Source organism: Triturus cristatus, chromosome 3_1, assembly GCF_964204655.1.
Source record: "Triturus cristatus chromosome 3_1, aTriCri1.1, whole genome shotgun sequence".
In the NCBI taxonomy this organism is placed as follows: Eukaryota; Metazoa; Chordata; class Amphibia; order Caudata; family Salamandridae; genus Triturus; species Triturus cristatus.
In genome coordinates this window covers 391,944,143-391,967,624 of record NC_140583.1, presented here as the reverse complement: position 1 = coordinate 391,967,624, position 23,482 = coordinate 391,944,143, and the positions used below count along the sequence as shown (strand labels likewise).

The 23,482-nt window shown below is 41.7% G+C and overlaps 1 protein-coding gene across 2 annotated transcripts in view; it reads right to left on the bottom strand.

The window, feature by feature from the left end:
- The window catches only part of MYO5C (myosin VC), a 1,024,918-nt gene that overhangs the window by 862,842 nt on the left and 138,594 nt on the right, over positions 1–23,482 (bottom strand). For both annotated transcript variants that reach the window (XM_085644174.1, XM_085644175.1), the window contains exon 3: positions 10,470–10,641. In XM_085644174.1, coding sequence (XP_085500300.1) covers positions 10,470–10,641 — 172 coding nt within the window. The remainder of the gene's footprint in view (positions 1–10,469; positions 10,642–23,482) is intronic.

The window sequence follows — 23,482 nt, the reverse complement described above, 5'->3', positions numbered from 1 at the left end:
GCAGAAACAGCAACTGTAGGCCAACCCCAGATTAACAGCAAGGGCAGTCTCCTCAGTCTCCCCAGCTCTTCTCCTTGGCAAAGGTTCCTCTTGAATTCCAGGAATGATCTAAAGTTCAGGGGTTTTTGGTCTAATACTTATACCAGAAAAGCTCTTTGTTCTCTTTGTGCAAGGGGCTCGGAGCCCGGTTCAAGCCAGTTCTGGGGGCACTCTGCCAGTGCACAACAACATCCTTTGTTAGTGTGGACCTTGGCTCCAGACGTACCACAGGGGGGCGGAGCCAGCATTGTGGAAGGCAGGCACAGCCCTATTCAGATGCAGGTGCTACTCCTCCCACCACTCTAAATGCAGATCAGGCCTATTCAGCATAGTGCTGACTTATCCAGACTCCTGGAGCCACTGCACTTCCTCAGCCCCTGTCACTCCAAAGCCAGACAGTCAATCCACAACCAGGCAGAGGCACACAGGATGGTTGAACAAGAAAATAGCCACTTTCTAACACACAATTTAAAAACCATATTTACTTAAATATGTGTTATTAAATCCTGAGCTCAGGGATACTAAACTCCATTTTTCATCTTATCCCTATGGGAAGATATGCTTGTAAAATGTTACAAAGCATTCCCCATTCCATCCTATGGGGCAAGATAGCCTTTCAATAGTGAAAAACGAATTTGACAGTATTTCACTAACAGGACATGTTACACACACCAGTACATGTCCTACCTTTCACATACGCTGCACCCTGCCCAGGGGGATACCTTGGGCCTACCATAGGGGTGCCCTATATATAAGAAAAGGGAAGGTTAGGGCCTGAGAAGTGGGTGCACTTGCCAAGTCGACATGGCAGTTAACAAACTGAGACATGTTTTCAGGGCCACTCATGTGGGTGGCACAATCTGCAGGCCTACTAGTAGCATTTGATTTACCAGCCCTGGCACACTCAATGCACTTTACTAAGGACCTACCGGTAAATCAAATATGCCAATCAGGAAGAACCAATCACAATAACAATTTACACAGAGAGCATGTGCACTTTACCACTGATCAGCAGTGGAAAAATGCCTAGAGTCCTATAGGCAACAAACACAGGTCAGGAAAACATAGGAGAAAGAAGCAAAATGTTTGAGGATAACCCTGCAAAAAGGGCCATTTCCAACACTAGTTAACTATGAACATATCCCCAGAACACTCGAACCAGGATGCTCCACAGTCTTATTCAAATAATGTATTCCTGTCCATCTATCCACTCTTTTGACATACAAATAAAGTTGAAGGGATATACCTGCGAGACGTCATGCTTCATCATTGGACAACCCCACACTCTTCAAAACCATAGTTTGATGGAGAGAGGACTACACCCTGAAATCAGGGAGGCGCTTTTCTAACTAAGGGTCTGCGAAACAAATTAAAAATCAATGTGGTAACCTAGTGAGAGTGTTAGAAAAGGCCAACTTTCTAAAAGAGATGGCGGAACTCTATATGGCCCGTTTTGAAGAAAAATTCATTTATAATGATAACCCTTTTTTTCAAGATCTAATACAATGGTACCGTTAGCCTGGCTGATGAAGGGTGTTACCCAGAAACTGGTCCTAGGATGCTAGTTTCCGGTTCAGGGAAGACCTGGCTTGGCAGTTCGGTCTGGACTTTTCCCATGAGGAACAGGGTCAAGACTGATTTGCATATAGCTGGGTATGAACTGAGGTGGCGAAGTGAGCTAAAGAATGATGATGGATTCAACCCAGATCTGTGACTGGGGGTGAGTGTCTGAAAAGATTCAGCGCTCTGTCCATAATCTCCTTGTGTTTGCTTTGTTCGCCCTAAGTTGGCAGGGTATGCCCAGACGTGGGTCCCTTGCTCAAGTTGCCACTAGATTCAAGCTAGCCTGGCTGATGAAGGGTGTGCCCCAGAAACTGATTCCATGATGCTTGTTTCCGGTTCAGGGAAGACCTGGCTTGGCAGTTCGGGCTGGAGTGTTCCCATGAGGAACAGGGTCAAGACTGATTTGCATATAGCTAGGTCTGAACTGAGGTGGTGAAGTGAGCTAAAGAATGATGATGGATTGAACCCAGATCTGTGACTGGGGGTTAGTGTTTGAAAAGTTTCAGCGCTCCATCCATCATCTCCTGGTGTTTGCACTGTTATATCGACGACATCTGGTGCCTTTGGGATGGCCCCCACGTGATGCTAATGCGATTTTTGATTGGCTCAACACGAGACATCCGGATATCAAATTTACCGTGACCAAAAGCAAGACTTCTATAACATTTCGTGATGTAGAGATGATATCCATATATAATGCACTGAAGACCACTCTACACCGAAAACCAACGAACAGGAACACGATCCTCCACTACAAAAGTTCACATCCCAGGAGCCTGTGGGATAATGTACCATATGGCCAGCTACTGAGAATCAGACGCAACTGCTCACGTAAAGAAGACTTTGAGATCAACACAGGGACACTACGTGATCAATTGAGGGATACACGATACCCCAAAAAACTTCTCAAGCAAGCAATGCGTAGAGCTTGGTTCACACCAAGAAAATGCCTTCAGTCAAAGAAAACCAGGGAACCAATGGAGAAATTGGTGTGCGTGTCCACATTTGGACCACACACAAACAAATTCTGCCAAGCAATTAAAACAAGCATTGGCATAGCCAATAGGTCTCGCTTTTGGGACCTTATAAGTATTTAGTTATGCAGCACAATATCCTTGGTGCAACAACATCAACTGTTGCATGGCTCAACACTTATGGGGTCCCAAAGGCGAGACCTATTGGCTATGCCAATGCTTGTTTTCATTAATTATGGACACAGTCCGCTTGCTTCCCGCCAGGGGATGGAGTGAAAAGTGCATCTGACCGCTGAGTTTACAGGAAGGACAAACACATGCACGCTGAAGTCGTCTGACCGGCTGAGTCTTGCAACCAGGTGAGTAACACATTTTAATATTTAAAGCCAAATATATCTAGGACAGCTCATGCATTTGTTGTTGTCTAGGAGGAGCAATGCTTCGGCTCAAATGCCAATATACAGTTTGATGCAACTGTGTGCTCCTGGGTAGAGCGTGCAGGCACTGTACCGCGAAAGTGAAGACGAATGTGGCCCATTTTAACTTGTTAGTTGAAAAAAGTCTCCTAACGATTGCACATTTGGTACCAGAGTGCAAAGGAGAAATTTTATGTTGCCAGAATCCCGTTTCGCTTCCTTTAGAATTCACTGCTTACTGTCTTGCAGATTTCACGTTACAATCACTTTACAGAAGGAAGAATGGGCCTCTAACCATAAGGCTTTTTAATGAGTTTTTATCCACCTACGTGGCTTAACCCCACGTCTATTTAAATATATTTTCTGCACATGAAAGCAGAACATGGCAGGAGCCATTCACACTGATCCGCAGAGCGTAATGGCAAATTCTAGGTCAGTATAGCGCCCTGAGCGCTTTTATTATTTATTGATCTATTATTCAGACTTGTGTAGCGTTCCTGCATCACTAAGTATTAGGGCCACTTACATGCAATTCATATTCAATCATAACGCTGCATTAAATGTATAGCAAAACATCAAACTACATGAACGAGTCTAGAATAGAGCGCAGGATTCAATGAGCTTCAGAGGAGCCTCGCAGAATGGCGAGACTTATTGAAAGGGCTCCAAAAAGTGCTGCCAGGCCAGCCTAGAGCTACAGTGCATGTGCGCGGGCGCCGCGCTTTACCGCGATTACTTTCACTTTCGCGGCCGCTTTGTTGTTTGATCGCGATTGCGGCCGCTTTGCATAGCCAATAGGTCTCGCTTTTGGAACCTTATAAGTATTTAGTTATGCAACTGTTGCATAGCTAAACACTTATAAGGTCCCAAAGGCGAGACCTATTGGCTATGCCAATGCTTGTTTTTGTATGTTCTGTGGAGTAGGTTTCATGTGTAAGTTTTGCTAAATAAGTGCTACATGTTGATGGAATAATATGGCAGTCAATAGATATATGAGAGTAATACATCTATTGAGGATACTAGGCAGAATTAAAAAAGAATGTGTTTGAAAAGGTTTTAAATAAAATATCTTTTCTACAAAGCATGTATATTGTGTAGCGCTTCTCCGGATCAGAACACATATTTAGACACAATCGAAAAATTCAGGTCAGGTGGTATTTTTGTCTTGCTTAATTGTTTTTACCCCTTAGTCCAGACCTAGAATTAAGATTTATAGGGGGTACCGTCTGTGTTTGGGTGGATATGGTTCAATATTGCCATCTCCTCGTGTTTTAAAAGCATCCCTTCAAGAAGCCGTTTCTATGTAAGCATGAGATGGTTTTGAAAACCTGTTTGATAAGGCTGTCCTAGCTTGTTGAGCTCTGGTGTTAAAAGTCGAAAGAAACAACGGCATAACGGTCCGGTCAAAAAGCAGAAGGTGTTTTTTCACACCAAGTGCCCTACGATCAGAGGTTTTCTGCTTTGCTGCTGGGACGGATGTACTTCTCGTGTACAGTACTGAATAGCCATTTGTAGGATCGGAGGTATGCTGCTTTATTAAATATGGATGAAACGTCATTCTGTTTGCGAATCCAATTGAGGCGGCTGTGAATAAGGGAATCGAGGCGTGTAAGGGACTGAAGACTTTCATCACTACATTCGTATTACGCCAGAATACCTACTTTGATTCCAGACCATCTCCCTTACAGGGGCGGGGCTTATGCACTGGTAAACAGGCGAGATAAACGAGGCAGGCGGGTGTAGTCGGGTGCCAATGCGGACAAGATCGACGGCCTGCGGTAATTTTGCATATAAAATCTGTCACCACGCGCACTGCATGGACCATCGGGCACACGCATCCAGGAGCTAGTGCAGCCACTCTAGGACGTGCCTCAAGTCAGAGCAGCGTGGAAGATGTCAACATGAAAAGGCGAGGAAACAAGCGCTAGTAATGTTGCCAGTTGTGGGTGTGCCGGCAGAGGAGGCTGGGTCTGCGCGAAATTGAAAGTGATCGCGATTGCGATCAAAGCGGCCGCGAAAGTGAAAGTAAGCGCGGCGCGCGCGCCCGCGCACATGCACTGTAGCTTTAGGCCACGGCAGCACTTTCAAAGCCCAGATATAAAATGTCTCTTCGAGCCTTTGGCTCGCGAGACCTAAAAAAATGGCCCCTTTTACAAAACCTGGAATGTCCCTTTGAACTGCCGTTATTCGCCATGAAGAAGGACACCAGCATTGGACAGCAACTGGTGAGGGCTGACATAACACCTTTGACTAAAAAGAAGGACCTTCGCCCTCAATGGAACCTAAAACCAATTGAAGGCCACCATAAGTGTGGGAACTGTGTTTCTTGTGAATCTACCCTGGAAGGATCTACATTTGAGCATAACAACATTAAATGGTCTCACAAGTCCTTCTTAAACTGTAAAACGAAAAACGTTGTTTACGCAATCACTTGCCCTTGTGGCAAAATTTATATTGGAAAAACCAACCAAGAGGTCAGGCTATGAATTGTTCAACATCATTCCCAAATTTGAACGAAGGTCGCGAATGCACCGATTGTCAGCCATTTCATACAAGCTAATCATAGTGAGAAAGACATTGCATCTACAGTATTAAGTGTCACTAAACAAACCTCCAGTGGTGGAGATGTTGAGACCTTATTGCTGCAAAAGGAGGCCTACCTAATTCTGAAGCACAACAGTGCCACATCAGGCTTGAACGAGATGTCAGAAATATCGAGAACATAATTTTGAAATATCACTGACAAATATAACATTATGCTGAGATATGTTCAATTCTAATTTCAGCTGAAGAGAAGTACTTGCAATTCCATTTCCCCGGTGTTCAACATATGAACTACTAATACCAAAATGCATCTTGATAATGCTCCGGGATAGTGAGCTATTCACTGGCCCACCCGAAGTTTCCAACAGGTGATTAAGCTTTGTGGTATGCAGGCGCAAACAACTGAGCAGGCAGAACCCCGCGCTGCATGCAGTAAACAAACGGCTGCATGAATCTCGTAAAACGTAAGTGAGAGCTACTGCAAAAATGCCCCCGTGCGAATTGTATAACCCAATAAATCTCTGGGCATGAACAATAAAAATAACCAGCACACGTGTTTGTCGTATCAGGAAACTGACACACATCTCCAACTCTAAATGCTTATATGTAAGTCCGATATTTGTTTCTCTACTAAAGGATTGATTAACCTCGAAAAAGACACGAACAATTTTTCTCCTTTTTCCTTTCCTCTTTGAAATTTACAGACCGCTGTTACTCAGAAAATTGTTCATGAGAAGGATTTAATAAAACGTACCTTTATGTTCCCATTAAAAGTAACTCAATTAGCTTCTCCATGCTGTTTCTAACAGCTCTCTGTACAAATGACTTGCTTTTGACTCTGCATACTTGTTCATGTTTCAGGCTGGACAGTCAGCTAAACGAGCGACACAGGTCTAAAAATACTGCGGAGACACTTCTAAAAATGCAGCTAACAGGTATTGACCCCCTTTTCTTAAGAGTAAAATGGCACAGTCAGATGAGAAGGGCAGATTTAAGATTAAAAATTCCCTTTTTCTCTCTCCCTTTTTATTTTTCAGAGCCCCTCCAGTCTAAGACCTGAAGAAAATCCCTGAAATTGAAGTGGGATTTGAAACGCGACAGCACGCTTTACCATAGGGGGAGTAGTTTCTCAAAAAATAAGATTAGCAACAAAAAGGAATATTGTGTTTTAAATGTATAAACCCTTTGTCGTCTAAAACATTTGTCCCCGCTGATCACTAACCCCTGTATGTTTTACTGATATCATGATGAAATGAAATGTGGGTTACCTTGTTGATTTTTACTTGTTAACACTTGCATCTACTTGTCTTTGATTTCTTTGTTAGTTTGTATTTATGGTATATATATTTAAAGTGTTGTCCAAATCTGTTGTTTGTAAATTTGGCAAAATGAGTCTTTATAAAATTTACCTAAAGAACTGACATATTAAATGATGTAGACAAAGACATTCTATAGTTTGGTCTGAGTCTGTTGGAAATAAGTAACAGCACTATAAACGGTCAGGTTGATATTGTGTGTTTTAGCAACTTTCTAAAAGTGGCATTTTCAGAATTGCAATTTAAAATCTGGCTGGCTTCACCATGAGTTGGGATTTTAACATGTGACTCCAGAGACACCAAACATGAACTGGTAATCTCTTCCCAATTAGAAAATACACTTATAAAATGTAATAAGGCAACTTAAATGTTATCCTATGGGGGAGATAGGCCTTGTAGTAGTGAAAAACTAATTTGAGAGTTTCTCAGTACCAGGACATGTACCACCTAAAAGTACATGTCCTATTTTGTAAATACACTGCACCCTGCCCTTGAGCGACTTATATGTATTAAAAAGGAAAGTCTGAGCTTGGCAAAAGGTTTATTTTGACACATTGAAATGGCAGTTTATAATGCACACATAGGGTTTGCTGTGGCAGGCCTGAGACATTTTTAAAAGTCTACTTAAGTGGGTGGCACAATCAGTGCTGCAGGCCCACTAATAGCATTTAGTTTACAGGCCCTGGTAACATGTAGTGCCACTTTACTACAGTGTTTATGTAAATTAAACATGCCAATTGGGTATAATCCAACATTACCATGTTTTAGGGGAGAGCACAGGCACTTTAGCACTGGTTAGCAGAGGTAAAGTGCACAGAGTTCTAAAGCCAACAAAAAAGAATTCAGCAAAAAGTAGGATGAGGAAGGCAAAACGTTTAGGGATGACCCTGCAGAAAGGGGCAGGTCCAATATTGGGGGAAATTATTTTGGGCTAATGGGTTTGGCTGCGGAAGTTGACTGTGAGTGTGTCTTCACCACAACTCCTAGAGTTTCTAATTTTCCAATTTTGGCATGCCATAATATTAGTAGGTTTACACATATAGTTTATGTTTTCAGGACAGGGGGATCAGGGGTTTCAAAGGAGGTTATCTACTGAGGAAGAGCCCCACCACAGGCAGGTGAAGGCCTTTAACATTGTAAATACAGGTGAACTAAGAACCAAATCTGTATGGCCTCTACAGTAGCTCTCTGTGTACTGGAGTTTGTGAATGACCAGGGTGCCCTGGCCCTTGCTTATTCGATCTTGTTTTTTTGTGACTATGAGTGTCCACAATGCAGTCTGACATCTTTTGTATAAACTAGCATAAAGGGGTCTTCTGGGGTCAATGGGCTCCATGTGTTTGACTCCAACAGAAGGAACAGTCAAGATCCCTGTCTAATAGATAAAATACACAATATTCACATTCTGCCCCCAACTTCTTGTTAATAAGGTCATAGTCTCTGTGTACACCACTAACACATTTGCTAGTACAGTGGATGGCAATACATTAAGGGAAAATAATAAAATAAAATAAATAAAACCACTTATCTTGCGCTCGTTGCCTCGCAGTTGTAACTTTGCTGGAGGTTTTAGTGAATTTTAGGCTGTGCTACTTGTTAGAAAGTTGCCTTTTTGCATGATCAAATCAGATTTCTTCACAGTTTTAGACTAGTGGGACTGGGAACCATAAGACTGTCATTCCGTTTCCCAATGTTTGGGCCCTCAATATGATGTTCAATTGGCTAAACATAATTGGCATTCTGACTTTTCAGTAATGCCACAGTAATTTGGTGCACAGAAATCCACTGGGCATAACAAACTAAACTTTTGCAAAGTTACTATACAATATATTAGAAAAATCTACCTTCATCGTCGAACAAGATGTTTGCTAAATATTAAAAATAAGGTTTGGATGAATTTTCTATCATCAGTCTCAAATATTGAAACATTATTTAGCATGTCCTGTACTAAGCACCCAATCTTGTGGCTTGTATTTAAGACACCCCTAAGAGAGCCTGGTAGCCCACAAGTCTGAGTGCTAAATGTAAGACAGGCTAAGAATAATATGTTACTAGAGCGACAAGGTACAAAAAGCTATTTCTCAGACAAAATAGCTTTGCCATACCTGGGATTTTGATGCCAAAATAAATGGTTTCCATCTGAGCCAGACTCAAGTGTATCTAACGACAAGGGATCCATGTGGCTGCAACATGCTGCCTTGCCCTAGAAGAGGGAATTGGCATTTTCAGAAGAAAAACCTATGGGCCTAATTAGAAACTGGATGGATGGGGAAAATGTGGAATAGATCCCACAAACAAGATCGATGGTGTCAAACAGCAGACTGGACATCATCCATTTTGTGGAAAATGTCCTGCCCTGCTACCCTCTAATTAAGATAAGGCCTTATGGCCCAGGGTAAAACCTTTGATTGCTGCAACCTCGACCCTTGCTCTATTGCAGTCACTATGACATTGCACCAAAGCTCCTGGTCCACTGCAGCCATTAACTTTAAACAACTCTTTTTGTTTTCTTGGAGTTTTTCTGGGGGGTTTTCTCCTAAAACTTTGAAACATCATATCCAAAGTTCCTTTAATCCTATCTGTTTAGTTTATTGAAATGTTCTCCTGTCTGCTAAATTAGTTTGGGAATGTTTTGTTTGTCTTTCTGACTTCAATATGGTTATCTTGCAGGTTAAATACTTAGTACACATCTTACTGAGGAAAAGTCTGTTGCTTGTAAATAGCTAGTAGGGCTTGAGAATGGTTTTCTTATTGGAACTGTGTGTGGCCCTTGCAGAGATATTGTCATTAGTATGATAACTCCACCTGTATTAATGATACAAAATCCCGATAATGTAGAGCAGTGTTTCAGCTGTCAAAGATGCTTTCTTGTATTGAATGATGATTTTTTTGACCAGCATCAATAAGCAATACATGAGGAAGAAAAATATATTACCATATCTTGCATATTCAAAGACAGCCAAGCCACATAGAAGCTGCATCTATTCCCAGGCAAACTGTGTGACTACTTTGATCATGTAGCCAAATTGTCTGCTTCCATCAGCTGCCATGTCATTCAAAAATGTGCGCATTATGCACTAAATCTATATGATGTACCAACCACATTGAGATAGCCAAACATCTGTTTTTTTACGAGGACAGACAATATTAAATATTATAGAATACAATGAATATTATATTCACTTTAATTATTTCAAAGATATAATAGATAGTAAATTTGTATAGTTTAAATTACAATTGTATTTACATTGAACATTTAGGCCACATTACCTTTTCCAAGGGCCTCCCTTAAGCCCCCTGTAGTTAAACAAGACTCTAGCATTTTCATAACTTGGTATGATTGTCCTCTTGCTTTATCAGACCTCACACCTGTATTCTTAATGCCCTATCTTTCCTCTCTCACCCTCTTAGTTTCAAAGCGGATGTGCCTGAAATCAGCCTCCGGTCAGCTTTAGCTGGAATTCAATTTAATTACTACAGCAAAATTAATTATGGTTATGAATTCTAAATCCTTACATGACCAGAAATGAATTCAAACGTTAGCATGGCAGGTCTCGATATGCACTGAACATCTTTGTGCTACTGTGGCACTCAAGAAAAGATCACTTCTGACTTACCACTGTAGGTGTATATAAGCTTGGATTCCACAAAGCGAACTCTAAGGTTGTGCAGAACAGCAGGTTCATGAAGGTAACTGAGAGCTGTAAGGTCATTTTCCCCCACAAGTATATCAGGATTTCGCAGCGGTGGCAGATCTCTCTCTGCATCTTCAACTGAATAATCAATTGCCTAAGAAGAACAAATTGCACAATTAAACAACATAGTCAATGCTCTACAATGTGTTGTAGTCTCCAGTTTTCATGGTCAGCTCCATGTAAATAATATACATTATCCATTTACTATTATCTTTTCCTCCAAGATAACTTGTAACAAGACAACATTCAACACAGATTCATCATAGTTGTGGAAGATATTGGTTCATTTACCATAGAGTTCCTTCACATGACCTCTTCTGAGCTCAACATAGGCAGTTCCTTACTTTAAAGAACCTCAGAATTTGCTTATACAGGGCTCGAAAAATCCAAAAAATGGTACTAGTCCTGCAGGTCTAGTACCTTGAAAAATCTCCTTGACCTAACTGCAACCTACTTGACCTCCGTCTCTGAAAGCGGAGCAAATGTGACAAGATAACCAAATTTAAAGGCATCTTTAGTGCTCATTCACTTTGTGAGCAATAACAATGCATTTCAATCTTATCTTGTCACATTTGCTCCGTTTTCAGAGACAGAGGACAAAAGTTAGTTTGTCTTCCTACTCGCCAGAAAGGGGGAGTAGGACCTAAAAACAGCTCGCCCTCATTAAATTTAGCTCGCAAATGCGAGCGATCGAGTGGATTTTTCGAGCCCTGTTATAATTGATCTGCTGCAACACAAAGTGATACAAGTATATTAAGTTGTGTCCTTACTTGTGGTCTATAATTGTGGTGGTTCCTTTGCTGCACTCATGCTCTGACTACTGAGTGAGATGGAAATAACATACAAAACATAGCACACAAGCCAGACAACTCATGCCCTTTATCAACTTGTTGCCATTGCCGTGCATACAAATTGCTTGTAGTGAAAAGCTTTGCGCAACATATTGCCATTGCAGTATAAAATCAAGCCAAACCATTTAGGTGATTGAGGGGATTACTGTACTTTAATGATTCTGATGCATTTCAATCAAAGGTTTTCGAGAAAGTACTACACTCCAGAAACACACAAGAAAACCATCAAGACCACATTCCTCACCACCTAAGAACAAAGCATAGTGAGCATCATCTTTAACAACAGTACACCATGTGGTAAAATATTCAGTAACATTCAGTTCAGTAGGATGTACCTCCACTGGTTTTTGCGCACTTATTCTCTATTAGTTAAAAAAAGCTACAATTATATTGTATTGTAATTGCCGTTAAATAGCGCTTACTAACCCTGATAAGGAATCAGAGCGCTTTTTCGGCGAGTAGCACGCTATTCCGGAACCTATAAAGGATTAGTGTTGAATTAGTATAGTGAAATATGAAAGTAATTTTAGTGAGGGATATGTTTGCATTTATATAGCGCTTGCTACCCCTGATGATGTGTTAAAGCTCTTTTTTGGCAAGTAGCACGCTAATCTGAAAGCCATAAAGGATTAGTGGTGAATTAGTATAGCGAAATATGAAATTAATTTGAGAGGTGGACATGTTAGTCTGTTATTTGGATTGAAAAGGATAGTGGAGGGATAGAAGAGGTAAGGATTTAGACTTTGTTTTTGTTTTGTTTTGGAGGTCATAGCTGTAGGACGAGGCTTGGGATGAGTAAAAGGGGTGTGGAAGGGGAAGAGTCAGAGGGAAGGGTTCAGAAAGGCTTGTGTTGGGGGATCGGAATAGTAAAAGAGGCATGAGATGATACAGGGAGGCGTAGAGTAGGGAAGAGTTTAGAAAGGGTTATTTTGGGAATCATAGTAGTGGTATGGGGTTTGGGATGAATGAGAGAGCAGAGGTAGAGGATATATCGATAGAGGTATAGAGTGAGAAATAGGGTAGTGCATTGGAAAGAGTAGTAGTAAGAGGTTTGAGATGAGACACGGAGTTGAGGTAGCGGATATATTGAGAGAGGCATAGGGTGAGAAATAGGGTAGTGCATTGGATATGGTGAATTCGAAGAAAAGATCTAAATATTTTGATCCTTAGGTACATGGAAGGCATACAGAAAGTAAATATATGTAGATTAAAGATGCATTAAATAAACTCCAGCTTTCAAGTGTTGTTGTACTTAAAAAAAATTGTATTTATTTGTTTATACATAATTGTTTTATTCAATAGTGAAGCAAATTTAGATAGTTATGATAAAAGATTTACTTATTTATGCAGTCACTTATATACATGTTAAAAACATAGAATAATGTAACTATCAGTAATATGCACATTTGTTTTGCAGTAATAATGAATATCTATATATATTTTTAACATAATTATTTTACACGTTTATACAAAAAAATACACATATATAGGTACTTACCTAGAGTACAAATAAAGGCTTATATATAGAGTGATATACTGTAAATGTTTGTTTCGGTATGGTGCTAGTGTGGGGAAGAGCTCATTCTTGAGTAGTTTTCGGAAGACACGGTGACTATCCTTGGATCTTATGTTGGGTCGTAAAGAGTTCCATAGTTTGGATGCTTGAACAGAGAAGGTTATGCCACCCATGGTTTTTTTCTTGTATCTTGGGATTTCGAGGTGAGGTTCCATTCTAGAGTGGAGGTTCCTCTGTTGAATATGTTTGGTGATTTTATTCCTGATGAAGAGCGGTCTCTGTTAAATGTATCGCTCTATGGATGATACAAATCAGCTTGAACGTGGATCTTCTGGCAACCGGTAACCAATGCAGAGCTTTCAAGGCAGGGGAGATGTGGTCTAGCGGTTTTATAAGTAAGAGAAGACTGGCAGCCGAGTTCTCAATCAGTTGTAGTCTTTTCATGGTCATTAAAGGTGATCCGTGGTAGAGACTATTGGCTTAATCGAGTTTGGACAGAACAAGGGAGATGGTAGCTTGGACAGAGTGTGGAAATCCCAAATGCGGGAAGGTTAGTCGCAGAGTTTTTATAGTAACAAAGCTTGATCTTGCTAGTTTTTCCACTTGGGGATTTGTCGGAAGCTTGGAGTCTATGGTCATTCTGAGGTTTCTTACATCCTTCAATACTTTACGAGGTGTTCCCAGATCATTAGGCCAGGTGGTAAGCAGGTCATAATGTTTCCAATCACTACACGTGAATATTTTTGTTTTGTAAGCATTCAATTTCAGTTGTCCCCACGGCTCTGAGACAACTGAAAATGGCGAGTTTCCAATGTCTCTGGGGTATGCTAGTTGAAGGAGTATTTGTGGGTCATCTGCATAGTTATAACATGTGAAATGAAATTGATTGATCAGTGCAGGTAATTACTTCATGTAGATGTTGAAAAGCATGGGTGAGATGATAGAGCCTTGGGGGACCCCTGCTTTTTTGGAGTATGATTTGGACGAGAAAGGTGTGGTATAGATGACATTAGTTCTGTTGAGAAGGTGGGATGCGATCCAGTCTAGAGCAGTCACCTCAATGCCGGCTTCGTAGAGTCATTGTATCAGAGTGTCATGGTCAACAAGGTCAAAGACAGCCGAGATGTCCAAGAGATGTAGCGCAGCAACCCCGTTGCAGTCAACTGTGTTCTTCAGGTCATCCCAGATGGCAGGGAGGGCAGATTCTGTGCCTCTTCCTGGACAGAATCCAATTTGGAAGTCTGAAAGTATGGCATTCTCTTCAATGAACTGTGAAATCTGGGCGAACGCTGCTCTGTCTATCAGATAGCCAAGGAAAGGTCAATTTGTAATGGGTCAGTAGTTGTCAGGGTTTAGTGGGCCCAAGTTAATTTTCTTCAGTAATGGGCGTATGTATGACTTTTTGAGTTTTTCAAGAAGATTCCAATAGTTGAGGAGTTGGTGATGATTCTTTTTACTGGCGTGGGAGCACAGGTTGTTAGAAGAATTGTCTTGAAGGTTTGCATTGGACACAGGTCAGAAGGGCTGCCGGCAGGCCTGCTTGCTTTGACCAGGTCCATAAATTCATCGTGTGAAATGTGTTGGAAGGAACAGAGAGGCTGGGTTAGAATATTCTTGGATTGTTGTTTTGTAAAAGGGTCAGTGCTGGTGCTTTGTCTTTGTTTTAAGTATAAGTTCAATGTGTCTGCTTTGACAGTGTAATGATCTGCCAGTTTGTCTGTGAAACCTTGATTTACCAGATGAGCTCCTTCTAGGCAATTTGGTTTACGAAATTCATTGGAAGGCATCTAACAGCTCTGGCAAAGCATCTATCAATGTGCTTGAGCTGTAATCCAGTAAAGCTTTGTAAAGGCATCCAAAGAAGACCAAACAGCTATCCAATAGATATCAACCACCACGATGACCCCTGTAAGAGCAGTAGGAACTGCCATTCCCCTTGTAGAATGTGAATGAATGCCAACAGTGTTTTTTTCCAAAGAGTGTACCAATGTGAATTCAAACATTGGGTTACCTCCTTGCGTTTCATGGCTCCAGTGAAGGCCACAAAAAGCTGATCATCCACTCTATCCTGTCTGGTGTGGTCCACACAATCAGAGGCAGCATGCCTGTTGATGAGTCTATGTAGCCTTTCCTCTTCTCTGGCAGTTATCAAGGAGGAAATAATGACATACATTTGTTTTGTGAGGTGGTCAGTCTCTTAATGACTATCCATTGTCCCACTTGCCAATTATGGTGCATATCATCCCACTTGTAGTCATACCATCTTTTGTATTTGTTTTGATGCTGCTTCACCTCATCTACAACATCATCTCTTTAAACCCACACTGGATTACCACCATTTAGCTGGCTCGGGTAAGTTTTGAACCATTTTTTCTTCCTTTAAGAGAAATAAAAGGAGTGACACTTGACACAGCATACCATTTATTTTACAGCTTTTTTTACTGAATCCCCAATTGTGTGAGCTAACTTAAAGGTTTAGTTTAACATCTTGTAAACTCTCTCAACCAGATCATTGGCTTTAGGACAATAAAGTGGAGTTTTAACATGGCATATGGACAATCTCTTTAAGAACTGTGTCATCTCGCCTGATGGAAACTATGCAGCATTGTCGATGATTAAGGTGCTGGTCATTCCTTCCTTAGAATATGTGAGACAAAAAGTCCACATAGGTGGAGTTATTGATATCTTTTACTGACTTGATAGTGACCCAATAAGAATGGTAACCCACCATAACAACCATATATTTGTAATTAACTTTGGTAAAATTAATGGACCCTATATTGTCCAAACCAAGTTTATCCCATGTTTCAGCATATACTTCCACTGGAGAAAGAGGAGCATTATGGATGATCTTTGTTTTGTCACTAGAGCTGCTTGCAAAACAACCCCTCATCTTATTCTCTACGGTGAAATCTATGTTAGCGAACCATTAATCAACTCTGATTTTACTCTTGGTCATGGTGATACCTAAATGACCTTCTAGGCAATTTCAATGATACGATCAGACATATCTTCAGGTGGCACGATTTAGTACGATTTAAAGACTAAATTAACAATGAGACAATTAATTCCTCACATTTCAGAATGGTTGGAAATTTTCAGGTAATTCCTTACATTTATCGGGCCACCCATTCAGTATTTTGTTTTCATGTAATATTAAGGTATTGCCATTCTTTTCACTTTGCTCCCACTTATCCTTAATGATAGCAGGGATATCTATAGAAAGAAGTGCTTCATCAGGTGGATTTATTCCTTGTACACAACCATCCACAGGCATGTAAACTAATAGAAACATGGTTCTTTGCTCCAGAAACATATTCAATCATAAATCTGTACCCTTGTAAGCCTAATACCCATTTGGGATCTGTTCTCAGTGTGAAAGGCAAACCTCACAGATAGAACTTGAGATGATTACTTGCCCAATAGCGCACAACACATCCTTTTCAATAGTAGAGTAATTTAACTCAACATCTTTAAGGATTTGAGGCAAAAGCTACAATTCTTTCCTTTCCATCAACCATTTGAGATAAGGTAGGACTTAGACCCTGTTACTTGCATCAGTGATTAACAAGGTCTTGAACTTGCCATCAAAGTTTCCTACATTAGGGGCATTAATAATTGCTTCCTTGATCTTGGCAAAAGGATCTTAGCAGTCATTGGTCCATTTAAAAAGAATCCCTTTTTCAGTATGGGCCTCAAGAGATGCACATAGTCGGACAAATTCTTGATGTACTTAGACATATATTCCACTGCGTCCCAAAATAGTTTTAGAATTTAAGTTATTCTTTACATGTAGTAGATGGTGCTAGTCTGGCCGAGTCTACTAAACTCTACTTTGGTTTCATCCCTTTTTCAGCTCAAGGTATTCAACTGATTTGACAGCTATTTTACATTTCTCTATTTTTATGGTGAACCCTGCATTTTTAAATCTGCAAATCACTTCTCTCAGAGTGGTGTTGTGCTCTTCTTCCCAACTCCTATAGAATAAAATGACGTCTTGGAAACATAGACCATTTTGTTTACACTGTAATATATGCTGCATTACGCAATAGAAAACTACAGCCGCAGATGCGAACCCAAACTGCATTCTGCAAATTTAATATGTCCCAAACGGAGTTATGAAAGATGTGAGAAATTTAGAATCAGGAAGGAGATATACCTGGTGATAAACAGATGAAAAGTTTAAAACACTAAAAAATAAAACATGCAACATGGACGAAACTAAACATCTCATTGATTTTAGGCAGAGGATGTCTCTTCACCCTTATATTTGAGTTTAAATCTTTATGGTCTACTCAAACATATACTGTTGCCTCCATCCTTTGCAGCAATCACTATAGGGGGTAAACACTCTGAACACTCAATCTTTTTAATGATCCCTTGTGATTCTAGCTTGTCAAGGTCTTTACTAGGTGTTCTTGTATAGCTTAAATCTGGTATCCATTTTACCTTTTTATTTTAATGTAGCACCCTTTTCTAATCTGGGTTTGCACATGTTTTCTCTAATGTGAGAATGTGTCATGCACGCATTTATTTCTGATAGTCATTATTGCCCTGTAGTCTGCACATTTAGGGCCTGATTAGGAGGTGGTCGGACTTATGTCCGACCGCCATCCTGGTGGGAAACAGGACCGCCCGAGAAGCTGTTGGTGGTCCCGCACCCTGAAAACGATGCAACCGCCTTCAAAGTGGTTGCAAAGTGTATAATTTGTATTGCAGCAGGTGCTGCAGCACATGCAACAGTACAAATATGCACCCCATGCATATCCCTGCAGACTGCGGCTGATTGGGGGTCACCACAGGTGCCCCCCAGGGGCCATGTTGGAGAGCCAGGGTACACCACCATGAAACGGCCGGCGGGAAGGGACATTTTAATCCCTACGGTGGTGCCTGGCAGGCACTGCAACTGTTGTAGGGGTACAAGGTTCCCGACGGACCAACGGGCTAATTGAGCCCATCGAATCCATGGCAGTCAGTCTCCCTGACAGCCAACCATCCACCAGTCATACTAATGTGGTTGGCGATAATCAGTATTACGATGGCTGTGGCCCCTCCACTGGCGGGCTGTCGGTGGAGGATCCACCATCATCGTAATCAGGCACTTAGTTCCTGGATCCCACAACTTAGAACAGAATGCCTTTTTTTATTTTATTTTCATTTATTTTTGCTCATAGGAATCGAATATTTTGCCCCAGACTAATTAAAGACATTGTTCTGCACCTCTGGCACAGTGTGATAAGCTTGCCATTTTATTAATTAAACAGCGTCCATGCTAATGTCGGTGAGAGGATCACTTTCTGCCAGAGTCATCATGGAATGCTGGTCAGAGCTGCGACTAACATGCCGTTCAGCTGTCCCCGACCTTCATCCTGAGAGGGAAGATAGCCATGCAAGAGAAAGGTGCAGGCCTGCACACTCAGACAGGGGTGCATGTGTTAATGCACTGAGGCAGGCTTCCTGACATACAGTACTAAGGAGTGTTTAGGTCAGTCCAATAAGCCTAGCAGATGGGTACTTCCTACATGCTATCTCTAGCATAGGGAGATTAGTGATAGATCGGAGTAATCTTGGTACATTATGAACAATCAACATGGTTGAATTGTTTGTGTTTTTCACCATTCTACTAATGCTTATAACAATGCCATGTCTCATCTTTCTGATAATCACAGTTCATGTTATATTTACAAAGATGAGAGCTTTTCGATAAACATTTGAAGATTAATTATCGTATCTTTTCTTTATGACACCTTGGGCATGCAAAAGTGACAAACAAAAGGGTTAGATCTGCTCCCACAAATTCTTTAGGAATTTAGAGTCATGTTCCAGGTTACCAACAACACCTATAACTCTGTAAGGTGAGGAGTTTAGATGTGGTACTGTGAGCTAGCCAAAAAAATCAACATTTACTGATTATATAAGAAGGCTCAGTCTCTGGATTATGAAGTTTTGTTCTTCTAAATACACTGTCCTACTAAAATTGTAGGAACCGTAGAACTGCCCTTCATGTAGTATTGGAATGACATTAGGTTTCAACTTAATTTTATGCAGGACATTTTTGAGCAATCCCAATTTTTCAAAGAAAACATCAGGGAATTTCTTTCATACTTCTATTCCTGTGATATATCTGTTGACTAGAAAAACGTTTTCCGCAGCATTAGGATTAAGGTTAATCGCTTAGTTTTTCTGGTATTTCCAACCGTGTTAATTAATGTACACTTTTCCTGAAGGATTGTGCTATCCTTGAACGTGATATGCATTATCAACATACCCACTAAGGGAATGGAATATTTATTATGCCCCCTAGTTTAATATTGTATTACATAAAAGTATAATACTTATCAGAAAATTTCTCTATGAATGTCCTGTCATCTATCTTGAAATTTACACCATATAAAACATATGTCCGATGTAGGGACTATTACACAGATACAACAATTAACAAATGTTATGTCAAACACATAGTCATCTGGAATGAAAGTTATCTAGAAGAAAATCACTGCCACTGGAGGGTTACCAGTACCATTAACTAAAACTTAATCATAAGGTTTTACCTCAATCCCTCTAACTAAGTACCAGGTGCTGATAAGATCCTTCTCATCAATAACACCAAGAGAGCACATGAAACAGCTCATCTCAGGATGGAGTTGCAACCACCAGGCAATGATTAAAAGGATTCTCTTCAGTACTACAATGAGCTAGCCAAAATGACTCATCTCAGGATGGTATCACAGACGTAGCCAGTAAAACAACGGAATCAAATTTGCCCTAACCTCAAAACGAAACCATCTGTAGTAAAATATACATCTTTTAATTTCTTCCTGGTCACAAGTTTTGGAATAGGCGGAGATGGGCATATATTTACCTCAGTCACGCTATAATGAAACAGACAGCTGCAGCTGTGCTTATTACTGCATCTCTCATAGACAACCCCTTGTAAAAAGGCTGTTGCAATGTTGGAACTTGAGGCAAAATTGATGAACAGTTGCCTCTTTTCCTAAGCGATGATGGTGCTTACATTATCCAGCATTGACGTTTTGTGGAGCAGATTGCCATATCTAGTGCCGCAACCTTCGGCCACCTCCTCGGATACCTTTCTAGCAGCGTTGCAGTCACTATTTTTCTTTGCCACTTCCTCAGGTGCCTTTTCCCTCTGTGGTGTTGCCTCTATTTTGCATCTGCATATAATTCTTGGGAAGCCCTTACAAAATTAGTTTCAGTTGGCAACAGGTACAGTCCACTTTTCAAGCTTGTTTAGTGGTCATCCAATGACATGGAAGTCCACATAACAGTTTACAGCAGAAAGCATCACGTCACAAAAAAAAGGGTGGAGGCAAAGAGCTGTCCTCTACACACCATCTCATCCTTGTCACCATATTTGAAGTTATCTTTGGGAGAATGTAGGTAAAAAGGAAAGTTTATTAACATAAGAAAATGCATCTTCGATTTCCCCTTATTCTCCTTCAACAGCCAAGATACCACACTTCAAAATTCTAATGAAGCTTAAAGCTAACGTTACACTCAGGCTCACTGGCCAGGACCTTCTTAGGTTAGAAGGTGGGGGGATGAAAGGAGAGGAATATACCACAATAGCCCACTCCTGCACAGCCAGGCCGCTCTCTGTATGACTGGCTCTGTCTTTGCTGGTGCAATCTCCTCCCCACCTGCCCACTTTGTGCAGGCAGGTTGCTGTATCAGGTGGTAGCTCACCTGCTCCCCTGAAACATGGGCATGGGGATCAGGGTCGAGGCCACTACCATTGGGGGTGGGGGGGGCAAGACGGCACAGCTCCTTACTCTTTTTGGTGTCGGAAACCCGGAGTTGGGGTTCCGGTCACCTTTAGTGAATAACCGACCCGGCGATGGAGTCTCCGGGTTGTGGAGAGCTGTGGGGTGGGGGGGGCATCCCAAATATCTCCCTTCAGACCTCATTAAAAATTAACGGGCTTGTGCTGACCCCTTGGGCCCTGGCCCACTCCAGGGGTTCTTCCAAAATTGCAGTAGAGCCCCACAAGCTATGTTGCTTGAGGCGTCAAAGGTCAAATCCTCACAAGCTGAATGTCTCAGGCTCTATGGGCCGATTTTGCCCAACCTGTGCCCAATTTGCTCCTTGTGGTGAGCACCAGCAGGGAGCTTGCCCTTAAGAGACCGATTGGTCCTGGGCACAGCTGTAGGCATAGTCCTTAGTCCATCAGGGGGGCTAGTCCTTCCAGTTTTCATGAAGTTGCTACGTCACAGGCCAGGTTCAGAGTCCAACTCCAACAACAATTCTTTCTCCCTTTTAATAAATGGGGATGGAAAGTTCTAAAAGCCAAGGCACCATTGACCACCATCACCCCTCCACTCCTGTCCCAACTCTCCTGCACAGCATGCTGAGAATTTCTAGATTGCGCCGCCAAGAAGTCTCTGTTCACCTCTCCTCTGGGGCCTCTGCTCCACCCCTAGCTGGCATCACTGCCAGAGATGTTTCCCGCCAAAACTTTAAAGAAGTGTCCCCGCTGGCTTTGGCTTCAGGGGTCTGGGCTTCCTCCTTTGTTCAATGTGCCTCTGCTGTCCAACCCTGGTAAAGTGTGACAGCTAATTATCAGATGCAAATTTAGTTCCCTACCCCTGCCTCAGGAGCTGAGTGAAGTATTGGTAATCACCCCTTTTGTGTGGGAGGCCTTTGGTCCCTCTGCTGGTGAACAGCGTAATTAACCTGGCCTAGTAGGGTGACAAAAGGCCTGGATTCTGATCCTGAGCTGAGCTACAGAAATATGACAATTCTGGAAGACCTAGAAGGTGTACATGTAGGATCTTGGGATCGGCAGATTCAAACTGGGCACACATATTTCATCCTAGTTTCATACCTTAGGGTGTTTGTAGGCCTAAAGGAATCGGACCTGCACTCTAAGGCAGATGTCTCTCTATCTGTATAATACAGTGTCACTGCAGACAAAACAGTAAACCACACTTACTTAACTAATGAGTGCCCACTAAGTTCTACGGCCTATTTTAGGTCAACATCTAATCTTGCAGTGCCCCCCTGTGCCAGTCTACCTGTGTGCAGTTACCAAGCTGCGCTAAATATTCTCATGCGTACATGCGTACACGTCTGCATGTTCATGTATAACCAGTCTAGTGTCCCTTAACCTAACTGCATAGTGAACACGTGCAGTCCATTGACCAAGTTATTACCACGGTTAAGACACAGGTAGTGAGACTCACCCACAGTAAAAAGTCCAAAACCAAGAGGTCAGAAAAAGCTAAAAAATCTGGGAGTATTAAATGGGCGGAAATCATTTACAAAAACCTTCAACCAGTTTAACCTGAGTTCACTCCTCAGAGAACGATTTGGAGCAAAGTGCAGAGTAAAGAACAAGGTGGCACTTCCCGCTTTCAACAGAGGCAAGGAGATAAAAATATGAACACCTCACTCTGGAGAAAAACGTCAGTTACTTCAGGATGAAGTCCCATTCATGATCCTCTAGTGAGAGATGACTGAGAACATCCAATTTTACTTTCAGTTTGGCAGCTAGATGGGCTATCATTGGGATAATTCCCCATTGCAGAGATCACCGCCACAGGTGTAACGCTTACAAGTACAGGGCCCAAGGACCCACAGCATCCTGTCCGTTGGACATGGAAAGTGATTGTATTGTCTGAAAGGGTTTTTATGACATTCACTGAAAAAGGGAAATAAAATAATTCAGGGCAAGGTGGACTGTCTGCAACTCCACCACATTTATAGTCAGGCTTCGCTCTGAGTAGACAAAAAGACTTGTGTTGCCATCGGATCGGAAAATTTCCACTTCAGCTGAGATACTCTCAATACTGGAAGAGCTGTCCTATAAGGCAGCACCATAGAAGGCCCTTCATATGCCATACAACATGTACCAAGAGGGTCCCAGAGGCCACTATTCCTATCACGGGAGATCTTGCTGAATCAGTGTTAGAACTGGGTTCGGAAATATCTTCTGATGTTGATGGAGAAGTCAGTTCACGCAAAAGGGTCATTGTACACTGAGGATGGCCTGTGACTAGCACTGCAGACTGAAGCTGGTTGTCCAAGTATGACACTACATGTACTCTTGATCCGAGTGAATCCACTACCACAACTGGCACCGTTCCGCAGGCTCACAAAGAAGTAATGAAGCCAAATGGAAACACAGCAAATTGGTAGTGCTGGGACTCTAAATCAAAGGTAATACCTGTGAGTATGAACAATTAGAAAATGGAAATAGGTGCCCTGGAGATCCAGGGATGAATTTCAATCCCATCCTCCACATGGATAGCTAGAAACCACTAACAATAGAAAGCATTTTGTACTTATCATATTGTATGAAAAGGTTGAGCAAAAACAGGCTGGGTATGCTTTTGAGGTTCCAGTCCTTCATAGCCACTCTGTTCACTAAAGAGACAAAATCTTGTACTCGCTTTCCTTAAGGAGCACCAGATCTATGAACACTCATCAGTAGAGCAAATACCTCTGCCTAAAAAACCGAGAAGTCTACTGGAGAGTAACATCTTGTAAAATGTGGGAGGTCCTGGGGTAGGACAGAAAGGGTATGGTTTAGCCCATGTGGCTAAATT